This window comes from Myotis nattereri (genome assembly GCF_964212035.1).
Source record: "Myotis nattereri genome assembly, chromosome: X".
NCBI lineage: Eukaryota > Metazoa > Chordata > Mammalia > Chiroptera > Vespertilionidae > Myotis > Myotis nattereri.
In genome coordinates, this window is record NC_138078.1 from 44,586,240 (window position 1) to 44,608,618 (window position 22,379).

At 41.6% G+C, this 22,379-nt stretch overlaps 1 protein-coding gene across 1 annotated transcript; it reads right to left on the bottom strand.

The window, feature by feature from the left end:
- Positions 1 to 12,254: 12,254 nt before the first annotated feature.
- LOC308511676 (oocyte-expressed protein homolog) lies at positions 12,255 to 12,716 on the bottom strand (the record flags this gene model as incomplete). Its single annotated transcript, XM_081081638.1, has 1 exon — positions 12,255 to 12,716. The coding sequence occupies one exon, from the start codon at positions 12,714 to 12,716 to the stop codon at positions 12,255 to 12,257; it is 462 nt and encodes a 153-aa protein (XP_080937764.1).
- Positions 12,717 to 22,379: the final 9,663 nt, after the last annotated feature.

Genomic DNA, 22,379 nt, shown 5'->3' on the forward strand with positions numbered 1-22,379 from the left:
TTTTAAGTCATTTAAAAAAATTTCTTGGGGAGAGACAAGATGGCGGCGGAGTAGGCAGATGCGTCCCAAGGCTTGTCCTGGAGCAAATAGAATGAGCAGCTGAAATAGATAACATCCACCCCCGAATTGACGAAGTATACTCAGCCGGTGAGACAGTTTGCAGCCGGGAAGGGCAGAGTTCCCCTGGAAAGGTAAAAACCAGGGACCTGGGCAGGAAAGTTTGCCAGATCTCTGAGCCCAGAGGGTCAGAGGGAGACCACGCGACACCCAGACACATCCCTTGGGACAGGCACAGCCCCTGACTGGGGAAAGGAAATCTGCAAGACTGTGGGAGCTGGGGGATTTGAGATCTGGGTTCCATAATTACGGAGGACTGAGCCTAAAGGGGACAGAGTGAAGTGCTGACCAGACCATGCAGTGCCGGTAAGAGAGGAGCTTACAGAGACTCAGTCTCCCTCATTTCTGTGGCCGGCATTTGTTTGTTTGTTTTCACTGAACCCTGTTCATAGGACATTTCGGATACAGACACTCACCCGTGCTGAGGAGCAGGAGAAGGTGCGGATGAGTGGAATCTGGGAAGAGGCTGAAGAGAGAAGGGGGTCCAGGAGAGGTGGCAGCACATTGAGTGCTAAGTCACTCCTGAGCCCAGGACTTGGGAAGCCATTTTCTCCTGAGGATATAACTGCTCCCTCCAGCCCCCAGGCAAGGAATACAGCCACACCCAGGTTCCACCCAGAATGGTATGAAGGATTAAACCAATCTGATTAGTCCCTGGGAGTTAAAAGGGTCAGTCCCAGCAACAGAAAAAAAAAATCACAGACACTCCAGAAAACTGGGCTCTTAAGCCAGCCAAAGGAATGACATTTCAATTTTTCATTTTTATTTTTTTATTATTTTATTAGCTTTTTTCTGCTTTTTTCTTTGTTTCCCTTTTTTTGTTGGTTGCTCTTTTTCCTTTTTTCCTTGTTCTCCTTTTTCATTTGTTGCTTTATTTTCTACTTTTCACATTATTTTTTCATCATTCAATTTTATTTTATTTTTACTTGTTATTTTCTATTTTTATACCATTTTTTAATCAATTTTTTTGAAAATATATTATTTTGTTCCCTTTCTGTCTCTTCTTATCCACTCATCTCTTTTCTACCTCTGCTATACTGAAGTGAGGTCCTCTGCATATTTATCCAATTCTTAACCTTATTTCCTCTATATAAGCTCAGCCTCTACAGATTCTACCCCCTACCTCTTTACTGGGTGTTTGGTGTTTGTATTTGTTTGGTTTATCTATTGGTTCTGTGGTGTTTTTTTCCATATATATATATTCCCTTTCTCTTTTCTCTCCTATCTTTTTTCTTTTTTCTTTTCTTTCTCTATCTTAGATATAATTTGTACTCTCTTTTCTTTCCCCGAATTCTCGTTTGTCAGGTGGTCACTTATATTGGGGTTATCAGTGTCATGAGTACATTCATGCTTTGTTCCCCTTGAGTCATGTCTTGTTAAGGTGAATTTTATCCTGTCTGGCTAGAGTGCTAGAGAGCAAACCACATAACCAGACACATTGAGAGGAGGAGCAGTGATATGTGCAGCTCACTCCCATCAAAAGAGCAGCAGCCGTGCAAGCAGCCTACCCCCATCCAAGGAGCATCAGATTTACAATCAACCTGTCCAGTCCAGGAGGAGTAGCCCCACAAGCAGCCTACCACATCAGAGGAACAACAGCATCCTGCAGCCAGCCGCCATTCAAGTAACAGCAGCCACATGAGCAGTCCGCCCCAGTTCAAGGAGTAGCAGATGCATGTGTAGCCCACCCCCATCCAAGGAACAGTGGCCTCGTAATCAACACACCCTCTGCCTGAGGAACAGGAGCTGTGTGAGAAGCCTCCCCCACCAGCCAGAGGAGCCACCACAGCTGTGAACAACACCCTCCAGAGGAGCTACTACGAACTGAGGAGCAACTGCTACCACAACCGCCCGAGGAGCAACCACAGCCCGAGGAGCCACAGCCACCCAAGGAACAGCCCCTGAATGACTCAACATCTAGATCTGTTGGTGAGATCACACATGGGCAGACAAAGAAAACCCCAAAGGAAAGAAGAGGACTCGCCAGAAAGGCAGCTAAGTGAAACAGAGGCATGCAACATGTCAGAATAAGACCTCAGATTAAGGGTCCTAGAGTGCATAAACCAGATGGAGGAAAAAATCAACAACTTATGCAAGAAGCAAGAAGAAACAGATGAAAAAATGAATAACTTATATAAGAATCAAAAAAAAGAGATGAAAAAAATCAATAACTTATGTAAGAACCAAGAAGATATGAAGAGTGATATAGCTGCAATAAAAAACGCCATGGAAAGTTTCAACAGTAGACTAGGAAAAGCGGAGGACTGAATTAGCGAATTAGAAGACAGGGAAACAAAACACAGCCAAAATGAACAGCAATTGGAGAAAAAAATTAAAAGACAGGAGGAGAGCCTAAGTGAGCTATGGGACAACATAAAATGAAACAACATACGAATAATAAGGGTGCCAGAACAAAAGAAAGAGGAACAAGGGTTAGAAAACCTATTGGAAGAAATAATATCAGAAAACTTCCCTGGGGTGGGGAAGAAAAAATCACACAAGCACAGGATGTCCCAAACAAGATGAACCAGAGAAGACCCACACCAAGACACATCATAATTACCATGGCTAATGTTCAGGACAAAGAGAATCTTACAGGCTGCAAGAGAGAGATGGAAAGTTACATATAAGGGATCTCCCATTAGATTATCAAATGATTTCTCAACAGAAACACATCAGACCAGAAAAGAATGGACGGAAATTTACAAAGTGATGCAAAGCGAAGGACTGAAACCAAGAATACTCTATCCAGCAAGGCTATCATTCAAACTTGAAGGGGAAATAAGAAGCTTCACAGACAAAAAAAGGTTAAGGGAGTTTATCACCACCAAGCCAGCAATGCAAGAAATGCTAAAGGTACTGGTGTAAAAAGAAAAAATAAAAAGCTCAGAAAGAAAACAGGCACAAAAAATAGAAATGGCTACAAACAAGTACCTTTCAATAATAACTTTAAACGTAAATGGACTAAATGGTCCAATCAAAAGACATCGAGTGGCTGAATGGATAAAACAACATGAACCATATATTTTCTGTCTACAATAGACCCACCTCAGAATAAGGGACTCACACAGACTGAAAGTGAAGGGATGGAAAAATATCTTTCAGGCAAATGGAAATGAAAAATAAAGCTGGGGTAGCAATACTTATATCTGACAAAAATAGACATCAAAGTGAAGGCCATGATAAGAGATAAGGAAGGCCACTTCATAATACTAAAGGGATCGATATAACAAGAAGATATAACCCTGATAAACATGTATGCACCCAATGCAGGAACACCCAAATACATAAAAAAAAACTCCTGGAAGATATCAAGGGAGAGATCGACAACAATACAAATATAGTAGGGGAATTTAATACACCACTGACATCCCTGGATAAATCCTCTTGACAAAAAATCAGCAAGAAACCGCAGTCCTAAATGACTCACTAGATCAGATGGACTTAATTGACATCTTCAGAGCATTTCACCCGAAAGCCACAGAATATCCGTTCTTCTCAAGTCCACATGGGACATTTTCAAAAATAGACCACATATTGTGTCACAAGCAAAGTCTCCCCAAATTCAGGAAGATTGAAATCATACCAAGCATCTTCTCAGATCACAATGGCATAATATTAGAAATAAACTAAAATAAAAACAACCCAAAATACTCAAACACTTGGAAGCTAAATAGCATGTCATTAAATATTGATTGGGTTACCAATGAGATCAAAGAAGAAATTAAAAACATCCTGAAAATTAATGACAATGAAAACACAACAATCCAAAACCTTTGAGACACAATGAAAACAGTCCTGAGAGGGAATTTCATAGTTCTACAGGCCTACCTCAAAAAACAAGAAAAAATGGTAGTAAATCATCTAACTCTACAACTCAAAGAATTAGAAAGAGAGCAACAAGAAAAGCCCAGAGTGAGCAGAAGGAGGGAGATAATAAAGATCAGAGAAGAAATAAATGACATAAAGACAAAAAAATAATATATAAAATCAAGGAAACCAAGAACTGGTTCTTTGAAAGGATAAACAATATTGATGAATCTCTATCCAGGCTCACCAAGAAGCAAAGAGAGAGGACACAAATAAACAAAATCAGAGATGATAGAGGTGAAATAACAACAGACCCCACAGAAATACAAATGATTGTTAAAAAATATCATGGACAATTCTACTCTAATAAACTAGACATCCTGGAAGAAATGTACATATTCCTAGAAAAATACAACATTCCAAAACTCAATCAGGAAGAATCTAAAAATCTCAACAGGCCAATAACTATGGAAGAAATTGAAGCAGTCATCACAAAGCTTCCAGCAAACAAAAACCCAAGGCCAGATGGCTTCACATGGGAGTTTTACCAAACATTCAAGGAAGAACTAAAACCTATCCTCAGACTACTACAAAAAATTCAAGAGGAAGAAACACTTCCACACTCATTCAATGATGTCAGCATCACCCTAATATCAAAACCAGGTAAAGAGAACACAATGAAAGAGAATTACAGGCCAATATCCCTCATGAACATAGATGCCAAAATCCTCAACAAAATCTTAGCAAATCGGATCCAGCAGTTCATCAGAAAGATCATACACCATGACCAAGTTGGATTTATCCCAGGGATGCAGGGATGGTACATTGTCCGCAAATCAATAAACGTGATACATCACATAAACAAATTGAGAGGAAAAAAACCACATAGTCATATCACTTGATGCAGAAATAGCATTGTCCAAATCCAACACCCATTTCTGATAAAAACTCTCAGCAAGGTGGGAATGGAACGATCATACCTCAACATGAAGCCATATATGACAAAACCACAGCCAACATCATACTCAATGGACAAAAACTAACACCATTTGCCCTAAGAACAGGAACAAGACAGGGATGCCCACTCTCACCACTCCTGTTTGACATAGTACTGGAAGTATTAGCCATTGCAATTAGACAAGAATAAAATAAAGGCATCCATATTGGAAAAGAAGAGGAAAAACTGTCCTTATTTGTAGATGACATGCTATTATATATAAAAAAACCCGAAAGACTCCATCAAAAAACTATTAGAATTAATAAATGAATTACACAATGTAGCAGCTTACAAAATTAATGCCAAGAAGTCTATGGCATTTCTATACACCAATAATGAACTTACAGAAAGAGAGACGAAAAAAGCAATCCCATTTACCATTGCACCAAAAAAATTAAGATACCTAAGAATAAACTTAACTAAAGAGGCAAAAGACCTCTAATCAGAAAACTAAGGATGTTGAGAAAGAGATAGAGGAAGACATAACTAGATGGAAGAACATACCATGTTCTTGTATTGGTAGAATCAACATCATTAAAATGTCCATACTACCCAAATCAATCTATAAATTCAACGCACTTCCCATTCAAATACCAACGGCATACTTCAGAGATCTAGAACGAACTCTCCAAAAATTCATCTGGAATAAAAAAAGACCCCGAATAGCTGCAGCAATCCTGAGAAAGAAGAACAAAGTAGGTGGGATCTCAATACCAGATATCAACCTGTGTTAAAAAACCACTGTTCTCAAAACTGCCTGATACTGTTACAAGAACAGACATATAGATCAATGGAATAGAATAGAGAGCCCAGAAATTGACTTGAACCAATATGCTCAATTAATATTTGGCAAAGGAGGCAAGAACATACAATGGAGGCAAGATAGTCTCTTCAATAAATGGTGTTGGGAAAATTGGACAGATACATGCAAAAAAATGAAACTAGACCACCAACTTACACGATACACAAAAATAAACTCAAAATGGATAAAGGACTTAAATGTATGATAGGAAACCATAAAAATACTAGAGGAATCCAAAGGCAGCAAAATCTCAGACATACGCCGAAGCAATTTCTTCACCGATACAGATACTAGGGCATTGGAAACTAAAGAGAAAATGAACAAATGGGACGACATCAAAATAAAAAGCTTCTGCACAGCAAAGGAAACCATCATCAAAACAACAAGAAAGCCTAGTACATGGGAGAATATATTTGCCAATGTTATCACCGATAAGGGTTTAATCTCCAACCTTTATAGGGAACTCATACAAGTTAACAAAAGGAAGATAAACAATCCAATCAAAAAATGGGCAAAGGACCTAAATAGATACTTTTCAAAAGAGGACAATCAGAAAGCCAAGAGACATATGAAAACGTGTTCAAAGTCAGTAATCATCCAAGAAATCCAAGTCAAAATAACAATGAGGTACCATCTCACACCTGTCAGAATGGCTATCATCAACAAATCAACAAACGACAAGTGCTGGAGAGGATGTGGAGAAAAGGGAACACTTGTGCACTGCTGGTGGGAATGCAGACTGGTGCAGCCACTTTGGAAGACAGTATGGTGTTACCTCAAAAAGTTAAAAATGGAACTCCCATTTGACCCAGTGTTCCCACTTCTAGGAATATATCCGAAGAAATCAGAAACACCAATCAGAAAGGATATATGCACTCCTATGTTCATAGCAGCACAATTCACCATAGCTAAAATCTGGAATCAGCCTAAGTGCCCATCAGCAGATGAATGGATTAGAAAACTGTGGTACATCTACACAATGGAATACTATGCTGCTGTAAAAAAGAAGGAACTCTTACTATTTGCAACAGCAAGGATGGAACTGGATAGCATTCTGCTAAGTGAAATAAGCCAGTCATGGAGAGAAAAATACCACATGATCTCACTCATTTATGGATAATTAAGACCATTATAAACTGATGAACAAAAATAGATACAGAGGCGGAGCAGCATTGAACAGACTGTTAAACTACAGCGGGAAGATGGGGGAGGGTTGGGCAGGTGGGTAAGAGAGCATCGGAAGGACTTGTATGCATGCATATAAGCATAACAAATGGACACAAGACACTTGGGGGCATGGGAGGCTAGGGTGGGTCAAGGGTGAAAAAAAAGGAGACATATATAATACTCTTTATAATACTTTAAGCAACAAAATAATTTAAAATTAAAAAAATTATTTTATTTTATTTTTTATTTATTACTTTTTGTCACATTGCTCTGCTAATCAGATTCATTCAACAGTATTTTTCTCCATTAAGGACTTGTTTGCCCTAGCTGGTTTGGCCCAGTGGATAGAGCATCTGCCTGTGTACTGAAAGGTCCCAGGTTCGATTCCGGTCAGGAGCATATGCCTGGTTGCAGGCTTGGCAGCTGATCAATGATTCTCTCTCATCATTGATATTTCTATCTCTCTCTCCATATCCTTCCCTCTCTTAAATTAATAAAAATATATTTTTTAAAAAAGAAAAAGAAACCATTTCCAAACTCTTAAAAAAATAAAAGAATTGGTTTCACTTTTGTAGGTGATGGACATGTTCATACTCTCGATCGTGGTGATGATTTCACAGATATATACCCATGTCAAAATTTATCAAGTAAAAAATTTACAAAGTTATAACATATGCCTGGTTGATTGTATCTGCTAAGGCTGATGGAGCTACTTAGCTGACCTACCCTATCTGAACTGCATAATCATTTTAAGGGAGTTGAAAGTTGCAATTCTATCTAATAAAAGAGAAACATGGTAATTAGCCATAACTTCGCTACCCTTCCCATTGGCTAATCAGGGCAATATGCAAATTAACTGTCAACCATGCTGGTGGCCGGCAGCCAGGCAACTGATGCGAACAGGAGGCTTGATTGCTCCAGTGACGGAGGAAGACAACGTTTCCGGCCTGCCACTGCTGGGCTCTGAGCTGCTCTCTAAGAAACATTGTTACAAATATAGAAGCTAAACAAAACCAAAGAAACCTGCTGGGATCTCAGAGCTGGAGTCGCAACAAAGTTTCAAATACAGAAAGTAAACAAAGCCCAGAAACCTGCTTTCAGCAGCCGAGGTCTGAGCTAAAGCCGGCTCTCAGCTCCAGTGACAGCCATAGAAGGTAAATAAATCCCAGAATTAAAAAAAAGGAAAAAAGGAGAGGTTGGGAGCTTCATTCACCCGCCAGCCTGAAAACGGCCCTCAGCCCCTCACCCAGACTGGCCAGGCACCCCAGTGGGGACCCCCACCCTGAAGGGGGTGTGACTAGATGCAAACAGCCATCATCCCCTCACCCAGGCTGGCTAGGCACCCCAGTGGGTACCCCCACCCTGAAGGGGGTGTGACCAGCTGCAAACAGCCATCATCCCCTCATCTAGGCTGGCCAGGCACCCCAGTGGGAACCCCCACCCTGAAGGGGGTGTGACCAGATGCAAACAGCCATCATCCCTTCATCCAGGCTGGCCAGGCACCCAAGCGGGACCCCCACCCTGATCCAGGACACCCTTCAGGGCAAACCAGCCAGCCTCCACCCATGCCCCAGGCCTCTATCCTATATAGTAAAAGGGTAATATGCTTCCCAGCACCGGGATCAGTGGAGCCGTGAGGCCTCCCAGCACCGGGATCAGGGGAACAGCGAGGCCTCCCGGCCTGGGATCAGCGCAGCCATGAGGCCTCCCGGCCTGGGATCAGCGGAGCCACAAGGCCTCCTGGACCCTGGAGCAGCGTGACAGGGGGCAACGCCCAAACCCCCTGATTGCCCTGTGGCTCTGTGTGTGACAGGAGGCAGGGCCACAACCTCCCTGTCCTCTCTGCTCTGTCTGTGACAGGGGAAGGCGCCCCAACCCCCTGATTGGCCTTGCTCTGTGCCTGATAAGGGGGAGCTCCCCAACCTCCTGATTGGCCCTGCTCTGTGTGTGACAGGGTGCAGCGCCCCAACCCCCCCATGGGCCCGGCTCTGTGTGTGATGGGGTGGAGCCTCAACCTCCCCATCGGCGCTGCCCTGAGTGTGACAGGGGGCAGTTCCCCAACCCCCCAATTGGCCCTACCCTGAGCGTGATTGAGGGGGGCATCGCAACCTCCTGATCGGCCCTGCTCTGTGCATGACAGGGGGGAGCTCCCCAATCCCCTGATTGGCCCTGCTCTGTGTGTGACAGGGTACGGAGCCCCAACCCCCCTGATGGGCCCTGCTCTGTGCGTGACAGGGGGGAGCTCTCCAATCCCCTGATTGGCCCTGCTCTGTGTGTGACAGGGTACGGAGCCCCAACCCCCCTGATGGGCCCTGCTCTGTGCATGACAGGGCAGTGCCCCAACCCCCTGTTCGGCCGGCTCTGTATGTGACAGGGGTGGCACCACAACCCCCTGTTCCGCCCTGCTCTGTGCATGACAGGGGGTGGCGCCGCAACCTCCCCATCGACCCTGCCTTGAGTGTGACAGGGCGCGGCACCCCAACCTCCAAATCGTCCCTACCCTGAGCATGACTGGGGGTGGCATCGCAACCTCCTGATCTGCCCTGCTCTGTGCATGACAGGGGGAGGTGCCCCAACTCCTCAATCGGCCCTGCTCTGAGCCCGACCAGGGGCTGCAGGGCAGGCACCTAAAGATTGGGCCTGCCCTCTGCCACCCTGGAGTGGGCCTAAGCCAGCAGGTTGTTATCTCCCGAGGGGTCCCAGACTGTGAGAGGGCAAAAGTGGGGCTAAGGGACACCCCCCCCCACCAGTGCACAAATTTTTGTGCACCGGGCCTCTAGTCTATATATATAAAAGGCTAATATACAAAGTGTCCCCTTGTGAGTTCGACCAGGAGACGGGGAGTTTGAATGCTCGCTATGACATGCACTGATCACCAGGGAGTGGCACAGAATGAAGGAAGGCCCTGGTGGGCAGCTGGCAGTCAGGTAAGGAAGGCCCTGGCTGGCAGCCGGAAGGCCCCAATTGGCCCTCATGGCTGGCCAGGGCTAGGGACCCTACCTGTACACAGATTTTGTGCACCAGATCTCTAGTGTTTTATATTGCACGTTTTATCTCCGGATTCCTTTTCATTCCTGTCCCATTGATGAAAAATACCAGCCCTTCCCCTTCCTTCACCCTTTTACTGTTGCCTTCAAGGCTGGACTATACCACTCCCTTCAACTCCAAGTTTAAAATCTATTTGAATATCAAATCAATCTGAAATAAAATCACTGCAAGAGAAACAAGTATGTTGAAGATTTCTTAAAACTATTTTAGTCTTGTAATTCTTTGACTATGTATAAGCCTTTCAGATACATGCACCCTGAGAGACTTTGTACAAATCATGAAATAAGGTCAATAAGTCAGGTAGCACCCTAACCAGTTTGGCTCAGTTGGTAGAGCGTCAGCCTGCAGACTGAAGGGTCCCAGGTTTGATTCCAGTCAAGGGCATGTACCTTGGTTGCAGGCACATCCCCAGTCGGGGGTGTGCAGGAGGCAACTGATCGATGTTTCTCTCTCATGGATGTTTCTAACTGTCTATCCTTCTCCCTTCCTCTCTGTAAATAATCAATAAAATATATTAAAAAAATAAATAAATCAGGTAGCTCAGGGACACAGTTTCTCCACAGGCAGATGATAAGCTCTTCTCTTTTCTTTTTAAAATCTTTATTGTTGAAAGTATTATATATGTCCCCCTTCTCCCCCAGTGACCTCTCTCAGCCCACCAGTGGCCCCCAACCCAGGCCTTTGCCACCCTATTTTTTTTATATTAAAGGAAACACTTAGTTTTCCCCTGTTGAGTATGATGTTGGCTGTGGATTTGTCATATATGGCCTTTTTTATTTTGAGGTTTGTTCCCTCTAGTCCCACTTTGCTGAAAATTTTTATCACAAATGGTGCTGGATTGTGTCAAGTGCTTTTTCTGCATCTATTGATATGATCATATGATGTTTATCCTTCATTTTGTTTATGTGGTGTATCACATCAATTGACTTGTGAATATTGAAGCATTCTTGCATCCCAGGAATAAATCTTTCTCAATTATGGTGTATGAGCTTTTTCATGTATTTCTGGATTTGGTCCGCTAATATTTTCTTGAAATATTTTGCATCTATGTCCATTAGGGATATTGGCCTGTATTTTTTTCTTTGTAGTGTCTTTATCTTGTCTTGGAATTAGGATAATGCTGGCATTATACACTGAGCTTAAGAGTGTTCCTTCTTCTTAATATTTTATGAATAGTTTGAGAAGATTAATGCAAACATCTAATCCAGGACTTTTGTTTCTTGGGAGTGTTTTATTATTATAATTATTATAATTATTATTATTATTGCCTTGATTTTATTGCTTTTAATTAGACTGTTCAGACTTTTCCTTTTTTAATTCAATCTGGGAAGATTGCATATTTCTAGGACTTTATCCATTTATTTCATATTGTCCAATTTTTGGCATAAAGTTGCTCATAGTATTTCCTTATATTCCTTTGTATTTCTTGGTGTCAGTTGTAACTTTTCCTCTTCAATTTTTGATTTTATTTATTTGAGTTCTCGATCTCTATTTCTTGATGAGTCTGGTTACAGGTTTTTTAAAATTTATTTTTATTGTCTAGGGCTAGGCTATTATGTATGTCCCTCACTCACCCGCCTTGGCTCTCCTTCCCACAGCACCTGCCACACCCCAGGCATTCACCGCACTATTGTCTGTGTCCATGGATTATGTATGTGTGCATATAAGATCTTTGGTTAATCTCTTCCCACCTCTGATTCCATCAGAGATCTATCAGTCTGTTGCATACTTCCATGTCTCTGGACCTATTAGCTCATCAGTTTACTTTGTTCATTAGCTTCCATGCATAAGTGAGATCATGTGATACTACTATTTATCTTCCTCTGACTGGCATAATAATCTCCAGGTCCATACATGCTGTTGGAACAGTAAGAGATCCTTCTTATTTATAACCACATGGTATTCCATTGTGTAAATGTACCACAGCTTTTTATCCACTCATTATGGGCACTTGGGCTTTTTCCAGATCTTAGCTATTGTAAATAAGGCTGCTATGAATATAAAGGTGCATATCGTCTTTCTGATTGGTGTTTCGGGATTCTTAGAATATATCCCCAGAAGTGGGATCTCTGGGTCAAAAAGCAGTTTCATTTTTAATTTTTTCACAAATCTCCATATTGTTTTTTTTGTTTTTGTTTTTTTGCCAGTGGAAAAAAAGGAAATTCATTTTATTATAACAGCACTCACATCTGCATCAGAATAACCAAACCACCATCCATCCAGCAAAAAAGAAAGAAAGAAGCTGAGATTTAAGGACACTTTCTTCTTTTGAACTTCAGGAGCAGGTCGGTTCTCATAATGCTCCTGCCAATATCATGTGACAGGAGACCGAGACCAGGGAGACTGGGGAGTTGGGGGAGGTGACCCATGGGCCTCCAAGAACTTCTCCAGTTGTTTCATCTTCTTATCTCGGGCACGGTTTCCCCGGTGCCTTGTTGCCAGGCTCAGGAGCACGCTTTTCACCCTATTTTGGACACGGGGCTGTCCGAAAACAGTGATTTCGATTAAGCTTCCGGAGTTCACGTTTTCCACCGTCAGCAGGACCTGGTTCATCCACTCTATTTCCGGAATCATGACTCTGTTTTTGCCGAAGATGGGGTCAGTCAGACATGCCTCCAGGTAAAACACCAATGGGTTTCTCAGCTCCATCGCAGGAAACCACCAGGGCCGGGTGCGAATCCATGGCAGTGGAAGAGGCATCTTCAACAGCCTGTCCAGGGCCTGGGCGGACATCCATGGGTCCTCCTGGACCACAACACCGGGCTGGTCGACCATGCTGGGACTTGCAGCTCCAGAGCGAGGTCGAGTGTCTCTCACAGAACTCCCTCTCCATATTGTTTTTGACAGTGGCTGCACCAGTCTGCATCCCCACCAGCAGTGTACTAGGGCTCCCTTTTCTCCACATCCTCCTCAGCACTTGTGGTTTGTTGATTTATTGATGGTAACTATTCTGACAAGTATGAGGTGATACCTCACTGTAATTTTAATTTGAATCTCTGATGATTAATGACATTGGGCATTTTTTCATATTTCTCTGGGCCATCTGTATGTCCTCTTTGGGGATGTTGTCTATTCAGGTTTTCTGCCCATTTTTTAGTTGGATTGTTTGTCTTCCTTTTGTTAATTTGTATGAGTTCTTTATATATTTTTGAAATTAACTCCTTATTGGATGTATCATTGGTAAATATGTTACCCCAATCAATTGGTTACCTTTTCATTTTGATGCTGGTTTCTTTTGCTGTGCAGAAGCTTTTTATTTTTATCCAGTCTTTATTTGTTTACTTTTTCCCTTTGTTTCTCTTGCCCTAGGACAGTGATGGCGAACCTTTTGAGCTCAGCGTGTCAGCATTTTGAAAAACCCTAACTTAACTCTGGTGCCGTGTCACATATAGAAAATTTTTGATATTCGCAACCATAATAAAACAAAGAAATATTTTTGATATTTATTTTATATATTTAAATAATATATAAATATACACTGCCCTAGGAGGTGTATCGGTGAAAATTCGGTTACATGAGATATCTAAGATTTTATTGCCTATGATTTCTTCTAAGATTTTTTATGGTTTCACTACTTACATTTAAGTCTTTTATCCATTTTGAGTTTATTCTTGTATATAGTGTAAGTTGGTAGTCTAGTTTCATTTTTTTTTTTTACAAATACCTGTTCAATTTTCCCAGCACCATTTAATGAAGAGACTGTCTTTACTCCATTGTATGCTCTTGTCTCCTTTGTCAAATATTAATTTACCACGATGGTGTGGGTAAGTTTCAGGGGTTCCTGCTCTGTTCCATTGATCTATATGCCTGTTCTTGTGCTGTTTTGGTTACAATTGCTTTGTAGTATAGTTAGATATCCCATATTGTGATCCCTCCAACTTTATTCTTCTTTCTCAAGATTGCTGAGGCTATTTGGGGTCTTTTTTGTTCCATATAAATTTTTGGAGTATTTGTTCTAAATCAGTATGCTGATGGTATTTTAATTGGAATTGCGTTGAATCTATAGATTGATTTGAGTAGTTTTGACATTTTAATTATGTTAGTTCTTCCCATCAATAAATATGGTATATGTTTTCACTTGTTTGTATCTCTCTATTTTTTTCAAAGCCTGGTAGTTTTTCCAGTATAGGTCTTTTCTTCATTTTTTAAAGTTTATTCCTAAGAAGGTATCTTATTTTTTTTTCATTGCAATGGTAAATGGGATTGTTTTTCTAGTTTCTCTTTCTGAGAGTTTATTATCGGTGTATAAAAATGCCATCGATTTTTGAATGTTGATTTTATATCCTGTTACTTTGCTGAATTCATTTATTGAATCTAGTAATTTTTGTTGTATTCTTTAGGGTTTTCTATGTACAATGTAATGTCACCTGCATATAATGACAGTTTTACTTCTTCTTTTCCAATTTAAATATCTTTTGTTTTTTCTTCTTTTCTGATCACTGTGGCTAGAACTTCCAGTACTATGTTGAATAAGAGTGGTGAAAGTGGAAAGACCTATCTTATTCCTGTTTTTAAGGAAAATGCTTTTAGTTTTTGCCCATTGAATATGATTCTGGGTATAGGTTTGTTATATATTGCTTTATTATGTTTTCTTATTGATTTTCTGTCTGGTAAATATATCCTTTAATGTCAATGGGGTATTAAAATCCCCTGCTATAAAATAAAATAAAAATAAAACCCCCTGCTATGACTACTACTGTAGACCTCTCTCCTTATGTCCATCAATACTTGCTTTATATATTTATACTAGTGGCCTGGTGTACGAAATTCATACATGGAGGAGGAGGGTTCCCTCAGACCAGCCTGCACCCTCTCCAACTGGGGACCCCTTGGGGGATGTCTGACTGCTGGTTTAGGCCCGATCCCTGTGGACATCCCTCTCGCAATCTGGGACCGCTGGCTTCTAACCACTCACCTGCCTGCCTGCCTGATTGCCCCTAACTCCCTCTGCCTGCCAACCTGATCACCCCTAACTGCCCTCCCCTACCAGCCTGGTTGCCCCCAACTGCCCTACCCTGCCAGCCTGATCTCGCCCCCAACTGCCCTCCTCTACTGGCCAATTTGGTTCTGATTGGTCAGTTTCTATGCCAGTCAGCATCAGAAGCTCTGCCTCCTAGGCAGCCATTGGCTCCCCATAGCACCCACATTTGGTTCTGATTGGTGATTCCTATGCCAATCATTGTCAAAAGCTCCACCTCTTAGACAGCCATTGGTTCTTAATGGCACCTAGATTTGGTTCTGATTGGTTGGTTCCTATGCCAATCAAAATCAAAAGCTCTGCCTCCTATGCAGCCATTGGTTCTTCAGAACACCCACATTTGGTACTGACTGGTCGGTTTCTATGCCAGTCAGTATCTCTGGGCCTCTCTCTGGGCCTGATCAGAGAGGCTGGGAGAGAAAAAAGGCCCAGCTACTGGCGAAGCCTGGAAAAAAAGAGGGAGAGAAAGAAAGAGGCAAGTACTGATCAACAGCTTCCACTGAGGCTGTGGATCGGAATCTGCCTCTGTCTCTGGGTTTCAGCCCCCTAGGCAGTCAGTGCTGGGTTGCCACGGCAACCCAGTCCTGATTGAAGGACTTTCAGTTTGGTCAGCCTTTGGTCGTTACTACCCTGGGGTAGTGCTGGGAGACCTCATGGCTCTGCTTGACACAGGGGCAGTGAGGCCTCGCTCTTCTGCTGATCCCGGTGCTGGGAGGCCTCCCTGCTTCGCTGATCCCGGTGCCAGGAGGCCTTGCGGCTCTGCTGATCACGGGTTCAGGAGGCCTTGTGGCTCTGCTGATCCCAGGCCGGGAGGCCTTGCGGCTCCGCTGATCTTGGTGCTGGGAGGCATATTACCCTTTTACTATATAGGATAGAGGCCTGGGGCATGGGTGGGGGCCAGCTGGTTTGCCCTGAGGGGTGTCCTGGATCAGGGTGAGGGTCCCGCTTGGGTGCCTGGCCAGCCTGAATGAGGGGATGATGGCTGTTTGCAGCTAGTCACACCCCCTTCAGGGTGGGGGTCCCTGCTGGGGTGCCTGGCCAGTCTAGGTGAGGGGCTGAAGGCCGTTTTCAGGCTGGTGGGTGACTGAAGCTCCCAACCTCTCTTTTATTTCTTTTTTTTCTTTTTTCTTTTTTTTAAATATATATTTTTTTTTATTTTTTTATGTATTTATTGCTTAAAGTACTACAAAGGGTATTACATATGTGTCCATTTTATCCCCCCGCCCTAGACAGTCCCCTAGCCTCCCCTATCCCCAAGTGTCTTATGTCCATTGGTTATGCTTATATGCATGCATACAAGTCCTTTAGTTGATCTCTTACCCCCCTACCTCCTGCCCCCTAACCCTCCCCGGCCTTCCCGCTACAGTTTGACAATCTGTTTGAGGCAGCTCTGCCTCTGTATCTATTATTGATCAAAAGTTTATAATGGTCTCTATTATCCATGAATGAGTGAGATCATGTGGTATTTTTCCTTCATTGACTGGCTTATTTCACTTAGCAAAATGCTCGCCAGTTCCATCCATGACGTTGCAAATGGTAAGAGGTCCTTCCTTTTTAGAGCAGCATAGTATTCCATCGTGTAGATGTACCACAGTTTTCTAATCCATTCATCTACTGATGGGCACTTAGGCTGTTTCCAGATCTTAGCTATGGTGAATTGTGCTGCTATGAACATAGGGGTGCATATATCCTTTCTGATCGGTGTTTCTGGTTTCTTTGGATATATTCCTAGAAGTGGGATCACAGGGTCAAATGGGAGTTCCATTTTCAGTTTTTTGAGGAAACTCCATACTGTCTTCCATAGTGGCTGCACCAGTCTGCATTCCCACCAGCAGTGCACAAGTGTTCCCTTTTCTCCACATCCTCTCCAGCACTTGTCGTTTGTTGATTTGTTGATGATAGCCAGTCTGACAGGTGTGAGATGGTACGTCATTGTTGTTTTGATTTGAATCTCCCGGATGATTAGTGACTTTGAGCATGTTTTCATGTGTCTCTTGGCTTTCTGAATGTCCACTTTTGAAAGGTGTCTATTTAGGTCCTTTGCCCATTTTTTGATTGGATTGTTTATCTTCTTTTTGTTAAGTTGTATGAGTTCCCTATAAATTTTGGAGATTAGGCCCTTATAAGATATGACATTGGCAAATATGTTTTCCCACACAGTGGGTTTTCTCGTTGTTTTGTTGATGGTTTCTCTTGCTGTGCAGAAGCTTTTTATTTTGATGTCGTCCCATTTGTTCATTTTTTCTTTAGTTTCAAGTGCCCTAGGAGCTGTATCAGTGAAGAAATTGCTTCGGCATATGTCTGAGATTTTGTTGCCTTTGGATTCTTCTAGAATTTTTATGGTTTCTTGTCGTACATTTAAGTCCTTTATCCATTTTGAGTTTATTTTTGTGTATGGTGTAAGTTGGTGGTCTAGTTTCATTTTTTTGCATGTATCTGTCCAATTTTCCCAACACCATTTATTGAAGAGACTATCTTGGCTCCATTGTATGTTCTTGCCTCCTTTGTCAAATATTAATTGAGCATATTGGTTCGGGCTGATTTCTGGGCTCTCTATTCTATTCCATTGATCTATATGCCTATTCTTGTGCCAGTACCAGGCAGTTTTGAGAACAGTGGCTTTGTAATACAACTTGATATCTGGTATTGAGATCCCACCTACTTTGTTCTTTTTCAGGATTGCTGCAGCTATTCGGGGTCTTTTTTTATTCCAGATGAATTTTTGGAGAGTTCGTTCTAGATCTCTGAAGTATGCCGTTGGTATTTGAATGGGAAGTGCGTTGAATTTATAGATTGATTTGGGTAGTATGGACATAACAATGATGTTGATTCTGCCAATCCATGAACACGGTATGTTCTTCCATCTGTTTATGTCTTCCTCTATATCTTTTTTCAACGTCCTGTAGTTTTCTGAGTAGAGGTCTTTTGCCTCTTTAGTTAAGTTTATTCCTAGGTAGCTTAATTTTTTTGGTGCGATGGTAAACGGGATTGTTTTTATAATCTCTCTTTCTGAAAGTTCACTATTGGTGTATAGAAATGCCTCAGATTTCTTCGGGTTAATTTTGTATCCTGCTACATTGCCAAATTCATGTATTAAGTCTAGTAGCTTTTTGATGGAGTCTCCAGGGTTTTGTATGTATAATATCATGTCGTCTGCAAATAAGGACAGTTTTACTTCCTCTTTTCCAATTTGGATGCCTTTTATTTCTTCTTCTTGCCGAATTGCAATGGCTAACACTTCCAGTACTATGTTGAACAGGAGTGGTGAGAGGGGGCATCCCTGTCTTGTTCGTGTTCTTAGGGGAAATGGTGTAAGTTTTTGTCCATTGAGTATGATGTTGGCCGTGGGCCTGTCATATATGGCTTTTATTATGTTGAGGTATGATCCTTCTACTCCCGCCGTGCTGAGAGTTTTTATCAAAAATGGGTGTTGAATTTTGTCAAATGCTTTTTCTGCATCAGTTGATATAACCATGTGGTTTTTTTCTTTCAATTTTTTTCTGTTATGTATCACGTTTATTTATTTGCGGATATTGTACCATCCTTGCATCCCTGGGATAAATCCTACTTGGTCATGGTGTATGATCTTTCTGATGTACTGCTGGATGCGATTTGCTAAGATTTTGTTGAGGATTTTGGCATCTATGTTCATGAGGGATATTGGCCTGTAATTCTCTTTCATTGTGTTGTCTTTACTTGGTTTTGGTATTAGGGTGATGCTGGCTTCATAGAATGAGCTTGGAAGTGTTCCTTCCTCTTGAATTTTTTGTAGTAGTCCGAGAAGGATAGGTTTTAGTTCTTTCTTGAATGTTTGGTAAAACTCCCCTGTGAAGCCGTCTGGTCCTGGGCTTTTGTTTGCTGGAAGCTTTTTGATGACTGCTTCAATTTCTTCCAAAATTATTGGCCTGTTGAGATTTTTAGATTCTTCCTGATTGATTTTTGGAATGTTGTATTTTTCTAGGAATTTGTCCATTTCCTCCAGGTTGTCTAGTTTGTTGGAGTAGAGCTGTCCATAGTATTTTTTAACAATCATTTGTATTTCTGTGGGGTTTGTTGTTATTTCGCCTCTATCGTTTCTGATTTTGTTTATTTGGGTCCTCTCTCTTTGCTTCTTGGTGAGTCTTGCTAGAGGTTTGTCAATCTTTTTTATCCTTTCAAAGAACAAGCTCTTGGTTTCATTGATTTTCTGTATTGTTTTTTGGTCTCTATGTCATTTATTTCTGCTCTAATCTTTATTATCTCCTTCCTTCTGCTCACTCTGGGGTTTTCTTGTTGCTCTCTTTCTAATTCTTTGAGTTGTAGAGTTAGCTGATTTACTACCATTTTTTCTTGTTTTTTGAGATAGGCCTGTAGAGCTGTAAACTTCCCTCTCAGGACTGCTTTCATTGTGTCCCATAGGTTTTGGATTGTTGTGTTTTCATTGTCATTAGTTTCCAGGATGTTTCGAATTTCTTCTTTGATTTCATTGGTAACCCAATCAATATTTAATAGCATGCTATTCAGCTTCCAGGTGTTTGAGTATTTTGGGTTGTTTTTATTGTAGTTTATTTCTAATATTATGTCATCGTGGTCTGCGAAGACGCTTTTTATGATTTCAATCTTCTTGAATTTGGGTATACTTTGCTTGTAACCCAATATACGGTCTATTTTTGAATATGTGTCATGAGCACTTGAGTTGAATGTATATTCCGTGGCATTGGGGTGAAGTGTTCTGAAGATGTCTATTAAGTCCATCTGATCTAGTGAGTCATTTAGGATTGCTGTATCTTTGCTGATTGTTTGTCTATAGGACTTATCCAGTGCTGTCAGTGGTGTATTAAAGTCCCCTACTATGATTGTATTGTTGTCGATCTCTCCTTTGATATCTTCCAGGAGTTTTTTTATGAATTTGGGTGCTCCTGCATTGGGTGCGTATATGTTTAACAGGGTTATATCTTCTTGTTGTATTGATCCCTTTAGTATTATGAAGTGGCCTTCTTTATCTCTTGTTATGGCCTTCACTTTGAGGTCTATTTTTTCCGATATAAGTATTGCCAACCCAGCTTTCTTTTCCTTTCCATTTGCCTGAAAGATATTTTTCCATCCCTTCACTTTCAGTCTGTGTGAGTCCCTTCTGATGAGGTGGGTTTCTTGTAGACAGCAGATGTATGGGTCATGTTTTTTTATCCATTAAGCCACTCGATGTCTTTTGGTTGGAGCATTTAGTCCGTTTACGTTTAAAGTTATTATTGAAAGGTACTTGTTTGTAGCCATTTCTTTTTTTGTGTGGCTGTTTTCTTTCTGAGCTTTTCATTTCTTCTTTTTATACCAGTCCCTTTAGCATTCCTTGCATTGCTGGCTTGGTGGTGATAAACTCCCTTAGCCTTTTTTTGTCTGTGAAGCTTATTATTTCCCCTTCAAGTTTGAATGATAGCCTTGCTGGATAGAGTATTCTTCGTTTCAGTCCCTTGCTTTGCATCACTTTGTAAATTTCTGTCCATTCTTTTCTGGCCTGATGTGTTTCTGTTGAGAAATCATTTGACAATCTAATGGGAGATCCCTTGTATGTAACTTTCTGTCTCTCTCTTGCAGCCTGTAAGATTCTCTCTTTGTCCTGAACATTTGCCATGGTAATTATGATGTGTCTTGGTGTGGGTCTTTTCGGGTTCACCTTGTTTGGGACTCTCTTGGCTTTTGTGACTTTTTTCTTCCCCACCTCAGGGAAGTTTTCTGATATTATTTCTTCTAATAGGTTTTCTAATCCTTGTTCATCCTTCTGTTGTTCTGGTACCCCTATTATTCATATGTTGTTTCGTTTCATATTGTCCGAAAGCTCCCTTAGGCTCTCCTCCTGTCTTTTAATTTTTTTCTCCAATTGCAGTACATTTTGGGTGTGTTTTGCTTCCTTGTCTTCTAATTCACTAATTCGGTCCTCCGCTTCTCCTAGTCTACTGTTGATACTTTCAATGGAGTTTTTCATTGCAGCTATATCACTCTTCATTTCTTCTTGGGTCTTACTTAAGGTGTTGATTTTTTCATCTGTTTCTTCTTGCTTCTTGCGGAGGTTGTCAATTTTTTCCTCCATCTGGTTTATGCACTCTAGGACCCTTATTCTGAATTCTTTGTCTGTCATGTTGCATGCCTCTGTATTACTTAGCTGCTTTTCTGGAGAGTCCTCCTTCTCTTTCCTTTGGGGGTTTCTTTGTCTACCCATGTTTGATCTCGCTGACATATCTAGATGTTGAGTCGTTCAGTGGTTGCTCCCTTGGTGGCAGTGACTCCTTGGTCTGTGGTTGCTCTTCGGGCGGTTGTAGTAGCAGCTGCTCTTCAGTTGGCAGCAGCTCCTCTGGTGGGTGCTGTTCTCAGCTGTGGTGGCTGTTCTGTCTGGTGGGGCGAGGTTTCACGTACAGCTGCTGTTCCTCAGCAGAGGGTGTGGTGCTCAGGAGGTTGCTGTTGCTTGGATCTGCTGCGTTGATTTAAAGGCACAAAATACAACACAACAAGGCACCACGTACCAGGCACTATACACAAATATATTCACAATATTAACAACGCCAAATAAAGGTGACCTCCTGAATTAAGAGAATTAGGGGATAAGGAAGAAGGAAGAGAAAAAGATAAAAGAGAAAAAAGAAAAGAAAAGTAGGGACCAAAAAAAGGATTGCAAAAATGAAATTGGGAAAAAGGAGGGGGGACAATAAAAGCGAGAAAAGAAAAGAAAAAAAAAGAGCGAAAAGAGAATGAATTGGAAGAGGGGAAGAGACTTTTTATGTGAGGAGAATACTCCTATAGAACAGCCACTAATCCCAACAAATTTCAGCAACAGCTCCCTGGATTTGAATGCAAACTAGAAACAACCACTAATATAATAATGAAAATAGAATGGAGAACACTAATCCCAAAATAAAATAAAGAGAAAATAAAATGGCACTTTAAAAAATGGTAAAATGGTAGCAGTAATAATACTGGTTAAAAATAAGAAGGTAGTATTTAAAAGGGAAAAATCAGGTGATGGAAAAAGAAAGAAAAAAAAGAAAAAAAAAGAAGAAGAAAAAAAAGGAAAAAAATTGGTTTCTTAGTTAAAAGGTGAAAAAAGAAAAAAAAAAGTGCAGTAGTGAAGGTCCTTCGGTTCTTCTATTCTTCAGTGTGGCTCGTTTTAGACCTGCCAGGTATTCAGGACAGTGTTGAGTTTCCCTGCGATACACTGTTCCTTTGTGTTGTAAACCACAGTCCTTATTTTAAAGCAGGCCGCATTTGTTTCCCAGACTGCCTTATTTTGTGTTTAGCAAAGAGTCAGTTTGTGGGTCAGCCTCTGGGTGGCAGTGTTCTGGGGTTGGCCTCTGAGGCTATAGGGCCTCTCTGTCCAGTAGAAGTTCACTGCCCAGAGCTGGCTGCGTAATAGTTAGTTACTGGTGCTGTGTTGTTGCTGGGATTGAAAATCCCTCTATAGGTCAGACCCTGTTAACTCCCAGGGACTGATC